Genomic DNA, 9,388 nt, shown 5'->3' with positions numbered 1-9,388 from the left:
CACATGAGGTCGGGAGTTCAAGACCAGGCTGGCCAACACAGTGAAACCCCGTCTCTACTAAAAGTACAAAAATTAGCCGGGCCTGGTGGCATCTGCTCGCCTATAATCCCAACTACTCAGGAGGCTGAGGCAGGAGAATCACTTGAACCTGGGAGGCGGAGGTTGTAGTGAGCCGAGATCAAGCCGCTGCACTCAGCCTGAGCAACAGAGTGAGACTCCATCTCAAAAAATAAATAAATAAATAAAAATAGACAGCGTTTCCTGATTGATGAGAAAATAATTCAGTTATGCTCATCTACTCCTGCTGAAAGATTATGCAGTGCGTTATGATGTACTTAATAAAAATAAAATAAAGAAATTTTAAAATTGACTATAAATAGGAAAAAAAATTCCATTTTTCTAATTTAATGTTAGAATGTGTATGTGAGCTTTTTTTACCTCGTTGCACTTCTGAGAGCAAGATGGGTCACCAGCAGCTGTACTGGAGCCACCCGCGAAAATTCGGCCAGGGTTCTCGCTCTTGTCGCGTGTGTTCAAACCAGCACAGTCTGATCCGGAAATATGGCCTCAATACGTGCCGCCAGTGTTTCCGTCAGTACGCGAAGGATATCGGTTTCATTAAGTTGGACTAAATGATCTTCCTTCAAAGGATTATCCAAGGCATCTACTCAGTGAAAAACCATGATAGTTCTTTGTACATAAAATAAACATTTGAAAAAACCAAAAAAAAAAAAACAACAACAACAAAAAAAAACAATGTGTATGTGACTCAGAAAAATACACCTAAAAAAAAAGTCCATCTTGGCTGGGCGCGGTGGCTCATGCTTGTAATCCCAGCACTTTGGGAGGCCAAGGCAGGAGGATCACCTGAGGTCAGGAGTTCAAGACCAGTCTGACAAACAGGGACAAACCCTACCTCTACTTAAAAAAAAAAATACAAAATTAGCCGGGTGTAGTGGTGCATGCCTGTAATCCCAGCTACTTGGAAGACTGAGGCAGGAGAATAGCTTGAACCCAAGAGGTGGAGGTTGCAGTGAGCCAGGACTGTGCCATTGCACTCCAGCCTGGGCAATAAGAGCGAGACTCCGTCTCAAAAAAAAAAAACAAAAAACAAAAAGAAAAATCCACCTTCAGAAGGATTACAACCCAAAATTAAGAAGGCTTTTACATTTCTTTTCTCCTTAACATACACCACTTCTCAATCCACAGCCTTTCTTTATTCCTGTTTTATAATGATACGACTACAAACACAAAAGATTCACCCTAAAATCTAGCAGGCAAAGTGTAGAGAAGTATAAGATATTCATGAGTCAAAAGCTCCATGATTTCAATTTACAAGAACTCATAATCCATGATTAACTGTCCAAAAGTTAGCTACTTTAAACTAATTCTCTAATTCCTCATCTATAAAACCAGAGATGATATTAGCTCTCACCTCGCAGGATTCTTATGAGATCAAATAAATTAATGCGTGTAAAATACCTGCAAATGTGCCTACCACATGGTGATTCATCAGTGTAGACTTTTGTTAATACTATTAGACAGTTACTGATAAGAAAAGTCAGCCCGGCGCGGTGGCTCAAGCCTGTAATCCCAGCACTTTGGGAGGCCGAGACGGGCGGATCACAAGGTCAGGAGATCGAGACCATCCTGGCTAACACGGCGAAACCCCGTCTCTACTAAAAACACAAAAAATTAGCCGGGCGAGGTGGCGGCGCCTGTGGTCCCAGCTACTCGGGAGGCTGAGGCAGGAGAATGGCGGGAACCCGGGAGGCGGAGCTTGCAGTGAGCTGAGATCTGGCCACTGCACTCCAGCCTGGGCTACAGAGCGAGACTCCGTCTCAAAAAAAAAAAAAAAAAAAAAGAACAATTTTTTTTTTTTTTAAGTGATGGCACTCATGAATTCTAAGAAAATTTCCTAAGATCTAACTTTTCTTTTTCTTTTTCTTTTGAGATGGAGTCTCGTTCTGTTATCCAGGCTGGAATGCAATGCCACAATCACAGCTCACTGCAACCTCTGCCTCCCAGGTTCAAGCTATTCTCCTGCCTCAGCCTCCTGAGTAGCTGGGATTACAGGTGCCCACCACCATGTAGGGCTAATTTTTGTATTTTTAGTAGAGATGGGGTTTCACTATATTGACCAGACTGGTCTCGAACTCCTGACCTCAGGTGATCCACCCACCTTGGCCTCCCAAAGTGTTGGGATTACAGGCGTGAGTCACAATATTTAATTTTTCAATATTTTTCCAGCCAAGCTCAAAAAATTTCTTACTCAAGTGTTCATAATCATAAAGCTTTCATAGTTCCTCAGCTTCCATCACAGACAACTCCCTATGTACTTAACCAATTCTCCCAAGTAACATGCAGATTATTAATTTGGTTTGGCAAGTACTTGAATACCAGATAAACATTACTATTCTAGACACTGGAAAGACACAATCCCACCACTAATAAATTGATTGCCATTTTGGGTTATAAAGCAGTATCTTTTAAATTATAGAGAATCTATTTCCCCAAAGTTTGATTAGTTAGTTCTATGTTAATTGATAACCAAATTATTTCTGAACCAACAATACTGAACTGGTGAAATCATAAACCCCAGCTAGATTTTGTATCCTATAATGCTCAACCTGAGAGAGCCAAGTGCTCCAACCCTCACATCCTGCCAAGTAGAAACCAGGAAAGGATAAATCTCCAAAGTATATGTTGTGACACACAATTCTACAGCATTCTGACACTGACTCCTACATTCAGGCTTCACTGTACTCTTCTTCACTGGCAAAGAAAAACCACAATTTGAGTTCATTCTATTTCACTACCGTTGTTAAATAAAAGAGAAAGCGTAATTCTTACTTTTTATTTATTTATTTATTTATTTTTTGAGACAGAGTTTTGCTCTGTCACTCAGGCTGGAGTGCAGTGGCACGATCTTGGCTCACTGCAACCTCCGCCTCCCAGGTTCAAGTGATTCTCTTGCCTCAGCCTCCCGAGTAGCTGGGATTACAGGCGCCTGCCACCTCATCCCAGCCTGGGTGACAGAGTGAGACTCCGTCTCAAAAAAATGAAAATAAAAATAAAAATAAACAAACATGCCCACCTTTGTTTTATAAACAAGAAATAATTTGTCTTTTTTTTTTTTTTTTTTTTTTTTGAGAGGGAGTCTCACTCTGTCGCCCAGGCTGAAGTGCAGTGGCGCTATCTCGGCTCACTGCAAGCTCCGCCTTCTGGGTTCATGCCATTATCCTGCCTCAGCCTCCGGAGTAGCTGGGACTACAAGTGCCCACCAACATGCCCGGCTAATTTTTTTGTATTTTTAGTAGAGACGGGGGTTTCACCGTGTTAGCCAGGATGGTCTCGATCCCCTGACCTCGTGATCCGCCCACCTCAGCCTCCCAAAGTGCTGGGATTACAGGTATGAGCCACCGCGGGCCCGGCTAGTCTTTTTGTTTGTTTGTTTGAGACTGTGTCTCATGCTATTGCCCAAGCTGGAAGTGCTGTGGCCTGATCTTGGCCCACTGCAACCTCTGCCTCCTGGGTTCAAGTGATTCTCCTGCCTTAGTCTCCTGAGTAGCTGGGATTACAGGTGCCCGCCACCATGCCTGGGTAATTTTTGTATTTTTAGTAGAGATGGGTTTTTGCCATGTTGGCCAGGCTGGTCTCAAACTCCTGGCCTTGAGTGATCCACCCACCTCGGCCTCCCAAAGTGCTGGGATTACAGGTATGAGCCACTGAACCCTAATGGCCTAATTTGTCATATAGATAAATATTGTCAAATAAATTATGTCAGAGCACATAGTGTATTGTAGAGCGAAATTGAATAACATACTAGGTTGAAGGACTGGGCAACAGATCATTTTGCCCCGTATTATCCCCATGAGCCAGGCATACTATACATTCAGGCTGTTTTCTTTTTTTGTTGTTTTTTGTTTGCATTTTTTTTTTCTTGAGATGGGATCTTGCTATGTTGCCCAGGCTGGCCTTGAACTCCTAGGAATAAATGATCCTCCTGCCTCAAGTTGTCCTCTTAAATGTTCTGAGAGTTGCATGAAAGAAAGTGAGTAAATGGTTCTAAGTCAGGCTTCAGTTCTAGAAAACAAAGCCGAAACTCAGTCCTTCCGACATTAGAAGAGCATTCCATCACTTGAGTCTAGGAGGTTGAGGCTGCCGTGAGCTATAATCAAGTCACTGTACTCCAGCCTTCACAGCAGAGCAAGACTCTGTTTTAATAATAATAATAGTAAGGCTAGTCCAAGTGCAATGGTGTTTTCAACTAATTAATTATAACCAGTTACAGATTTCTTTGTTCCTTCTCCGCTCCCACTGCTTCACTTGACTAGCTTAAGGAAAAAAAAAAAAGAAAACATTTATATTATTATTGGCATGATACAGAGCCAACTAACAATAGTTCCATGAAGCCCTTACCAGTTAACTAACTCATTGGAAAGGTCATAATTCAGTCTTTACACACATGTGTGGCAGGACAGTGGAACAAGTTAAATGACACAAGAAAGCAATGAGACATATCCAGAATGTGAAACGACATAGGACAATTAATCCAGTTTCTTTAATCAATTAATGATGGGGCCCAGGGGATTAGAGGGGGGCAGGATTGAGGTGGGGAAGCAGGGTGGGAAGTTGTTCTTGCCACAAGCCATATACAGTGGTCCACCATCAGACTTTAAACCCTGGCAAAATAAATATTAGCTACTTCTAAGATGATATGCCTTTAAGTCTTCATCTGGGATTTTCCTAACTGGTGGACTATTAGGATATAAGAGTTTGAGGTAAAAAAGTAAAACATCTTCATCTTTCTCCCTCCTCCCCGTCTCTATTTCTAGGGGTGACCACCGTTACTATGTAGAACGTGTTCTTCCAGTATTTCATCTCCTCAAAGCTCCACTCTTATCTTTACATGACCCCCTCACTCTCCTTTCTACTGCATCACTTTCTAGTAAGTTTTCTTGGGCAACTTTAGAGCAGGGATTATAAACTTAATATATATTGTGGCCTGGAGATGGGGGAACAGGGACCTTAAGTTGAGTTTGCAGGTGGCAGCCACATGAGAGTGCTCTAGCCAATGGCTGCCTGAGGGAGAAAGCAGGCTCAGTGAGTCCTGTTTCTTTGAGAGAAGCTAGAAATCTGTACTTTAATATGAAGACTTTTAGCCCCTGGAACTCATTAAAAGTTTTTAATATAATACACCCCCCCCCAAAAAAAAATACTCATAACAATACAAACAACAAAAACAATGTGGACCCAACTCAGCTCACAAGCTAACAGTTCGCTACCTCTGCTTTTGATTTATAAGAAGCTTCGGGGCTGGGCGCGGTGGCTCAAGCCTGTAATCCCAGCACTTTGGGAGGCCGAGACGGGCGGATCACGAGGTCAGGAGATCGAGACCATCCTGGCTGACACGGTGAAACCCCGTCTCTACTAAAAAATACAAAAAAACTAGCCGGGCGAGGTGGCGGGCGCCTGTAGTCCCAGCTACTCAGGAGGCTGAGGCAGGAGAATGGCGTGAACCCGGGAGGCGGAGCTTGCAGTGAGCCAAGATCACGCCACTGCACTCCAGCCTGGGCGGCAGAGCGAGAATATGTCTAAAAAAAAAAAAAAAAAAAAAAAGAAGCTTCGGATCGACCATAGGATGTTAGAACTGGAAAGGATGTTGGAAATCATCTGGTGCAAATATTTTATTTTATACAAAAGGAAACCAGGGCCCAGAAAGGGACTATGGCTTCCGTGCAGGTGAGCCAACGTTAACTGGGGACTAATTACTATGCCAGGCAGAGGACATGCAATAGTGATTGTCCTGTCCTCGAGCTGTTCCCAGTCTAGTGGAAAAGAGAATCTGTGAACAACTGGAAAGCTGTTTTATATATCCCCATGCAATAATAGAATTTTTTATTATTTATTTATTTATTTTTTTTGAGACAGAGTCTCACTCTGGGCAACAGAGCAAGACTTTCTGGGCAACAGAAAGAGTCTCGCTCTATTGCCCAGGCTGGAGTGTAGTGGTGTAATCTTGGCTCACTGAAACCTCTGTCTCCTGGGTTCAAGTGATTCTCATGCCTCAGCCTCCCAAGTAGTTGGGATTACAGGCATGTGCCACCACGCCCAGCTAATTTTTGTATTTGTAGTAGAGATGGGGTTTCACTGTGTTGGCCAGGCTGGTCTTAAACTCCTGACCTAGAGTGATCCACATCCTTGGACTCCCAAAGTGCTAGGATTACAGTGGTGAGCCACCAGGCCCAGCCAGTTATTTCTTGATGATAAGCTAAACAAGGGGTGAGTTATTCATGTCTCCCCTTTTAGACAACACAGGGTAACTTCCTGACATTGCCATCGCATTTGTAAACCATCATGGTGCTAGTGGGAGTGTAGCAGTGAAGATGACCAGAGGTCATTCTCGTGGCCATCTTGGTTTTGGTGGGTTTTGGCTGGCTTCTTCACTGCAACCCATTTTTGTTTTGTTTTTGTTTTTGTTTTTGAGAAAGAGTCTCGCTCTGTTGCCCAGGCTGGAGTGCAATGATGCAATCTCGGCTCACTGCAACCTCCACCGCCTCCCGGGTTCAAGAGATTCTCCCACCTCAGCCTCCCTAGTAGCTGGGACTATAGGTGCCCGCCAGCACACCCGGCTAATTTTTGTATTTTTTTTAGTAGAGACGGGGTTTCACCATGTTGGTCATGCTGGTCTTGAACTCCTGACCTCGTGATCCGCCCGCCTCGGCCTCCCAAAGTCCTGGGATTACAGGCGTGAGCTACCGCGCCCGGCCAGACTGCAACCTGTTTTATCAGCACAGTCCTTATGACCTATATCTTGTGCCAATATCCTATTTCACCCTGTGACTAGGAATGCCTTAATCTCCTGGGAATGCAGCCCAGCAGGCCTCAGCTTCATTTCACCCAACCCCTGTTCAAGATGGAGTTGCTGTGGTTCAAATGCCTCTGACAATACCATGTAACCTGGGTGTGTAGTAGGCTCTACCATCTAGGTTTGTGTAGGTACACTCTATGGTGTTTGCACAATTATGAAATTGCCTGACGATGCATTTCTGAGAATGTATTCCTGTTATTAAGTGACACATGACTGTATATGTATCCACCTATCTAGTCCGCTTAGCTGTAATATCTATGGGTTTGGAGATTTCTCCAAAACTCTTTCTACCACCTGCCTGCACATTTATTCAAATATAAGCAAATGAAGCAAGACTCATTCTTTGAGTCCGGGAGAAGCACCTTGGTGAGGCTTTGGGAGGCATCAATGTGCTCTCCGAAGGAAATGGCCTGAGGCTAGAGGAAAATAATATGATGTGGAGACCTGGGAAGAGGGAGAGACTAGGCTTATTGTAAGGTTCCTTAACAGTATATTCATGAAATGAAGGGCAGCGGTCATAGAGACAGTCATAGCCAGTAGGTGTTGCTTAAAAGAGAGGGAGGCCAACGCAAAGGTTCACACTTGTAGTCCCAACACATTGGGGAGCCTGAGGTGAGATGATCACCTGAGCCCAGGAGTTCAAGACCTGGCGACATCAAGCCTGGGCGGCATGATGAAACCTCTTCTCTACAAAAAAATACAAAAATTAGCCAGGTATCGTGGCACATGCCTGTAGTCTTAGCTACTCAGGAGGCTGAGGCAGGAGGATCATTTGAACCTAGGAGTTGGAGGCCGCAGCAATTGCCACTGCACTGCAGCTGGGGCGACTGAGAGAGACTCTGTCTCAAACAAAGAAAGAGGTGGGGAGAGAAGAGCCAGGTGCAGTGGTTCAGGCCTGTAATCCCAGTGCTTTAGGAGATAGAAGTGGGAAGATTGCTTGAGCTAAGACTGGCCAACATCACCATATCCCTGTCTCAACAAAAAGTTAAAAAAAAAAAAAATAGCCAGGCGTGGTGGCATATGTCTGTAGGCACAGCTACTAAATCAAGGCTGCAGTGGGCCAGGATTCTACCCTTGCACTCCAGCCAGTGAGAAAGAGGGAGATCCTGACTCTAAAAAATAAAAAACAAACAAACAAAAGCTGAGGAGGGGGAAAAAAGGACTGAACTAGAAAAAAGAGGCACTTGCTGCTTAACATTTAATGCCCCAGAGTTGCTCTCTTGCCTCCTCCTCGTCCCCAGCCCGGGTACCAGGTGAGTGGAGTGCTTGCCCTGCATAGGCATCTACTCACATGTCTCAAGGAGGGTTTATGGAGTTGAAGCAAATGGTAAAGAGCAGAGAGTGATATTAGTAATCCAGTGAGGACAAGGAGCCCAGAGTGAGCCTCCTAACACAGTGTCGGGTGTAGAATATGGACTCCCTTCTCCCTTGAATTTCTCATAAAAAAATCTCTAATTTCTGGGAGTGAGGATCAGGTTGTGCCGTGTGTATAAGAATTACTGGCTTCAGTGGTCATTTACCCTTGGTTAGTAAGTCCTGGGAATGCTAGCAAAAACACCAGAGCATGCTCCAAACTACTTTCTCCCTATTTGTACTGACAGCAAAATCAACCACGAATATTTCACAGGCTACACTAAAAGGGTTTCCCAGCTGTGCTGCAACATCCCTTGTTGAGACTCCAGCACATCCTCCACATCCCCCATAAGAAATGGTGCAAAAATTTCCCCCACTTCTTAAGTCCTTAACACCTCCTTTGGGATTCTTTATGCAGCTGGATCTCACTTCCTACCTTAGAGATAAGATCTCTGCCATCTGGTGGGAACTCCCTCTACACCTTAGCATATCTCTGGGTGCATTCCTGTTCCTACATTTTTGTTAAAGCTGTTTCCTTCTGCTTCCCCCTTGCCCCTCTGATTCCATCCCTTCCCCCCTGCTACTTAATCCTTCTCATCCTTTAGGGCCTAATCTAATCCACAGCTCCTCCACAGTTTTCCCTGACATTTCCTGCCCACAATGATATCTTCTTTCTTTGAACTTAATGAAGTCTATTATAAAAAGTTCTAGAATCACCAAACTTGCAGTGCCTTAACTTGCCTTTTAGTCTAACCTCATGGATTTACATGTTTGCCTAGTTCTTTAGCTAGTTAATGGCTGAGCCAGGACTAGACTGCAGCTTTATGCTTTCCAGTGCTGTTAGATGTACTACTATATTTTAAAAATTCGGGGCCAAGTGTTTCTTCTCTTTCACAGGTCGCTTGCTGCTGGTATATGGCATTGTAAATGCTAGCAGTTTTCCTTCACGTTGCAAGCATGGTCACATTTTACACTGCCACATTTCCTTGGAGGGAGAGGTTGGGGTTGGTTTTGGGGACTGGAGACAGTACCATGTAGCATAAGAATTTAGGGATAGAGAAGCAGGAAAACTGGGTTATGATGATGGCATTAAATAGCTACCAGAGAGGTGGCTGCTTCCTTCTTTGTTCTGTTTCTGTACCTTGTTAAATCTTCTAGGCC

The 9,388-nt window shown here is 44.1% G+C and overlaps 1 protein-coding gene across 1 annotated transcript; it reads left to right on the top strand.

Annotated features, from left to right (window-relative positions):
- The first annotated feature begins 428 nt into the window (after positions 1-428).
- On the top strand, positions 429-754 carry LOC123573696 (small ribosomal subunit protein uS14-like). Its single transcript, XM_045393414.3, has one exon. The coding sequence runs from the start codon at positions 462-464 to the stop codon at positions 630-632; it is 171 nt and encodes a 56-aa protein (XP_045249349.1). The 5' UTR covers positions 429-461; the 3' UTR covers positions 633-754.
- Positions 755-9,388: the final 8,634 nt, after the last annotated feature.

Source organism: Macaca fascicularis, chromosome 5 (assembly GCF_037993035.2).
Source record: "Macaca fascicularis isolate 582-1 chromosome 5, T2T-MFA8v1.1".
Classification (NCBI taxonomy): Eukaryota; Metazoa; Chordata; class Mammalia; order Primates; family Cercopithecidae; genus Macaca; species Macaca fascicularis.
This window is presented reverse-complemented; position numbering and strand designations above follow the sequence as displayed.

Coding starts and splice junctions, on each gene's coding strand:
- LOC123573696 (XM_045393414.3), top strand. CDS start 462: ATGGGTCACCAGCAGCTGTACTGGAGCCACCCGCGAAAATTCGGCCAG.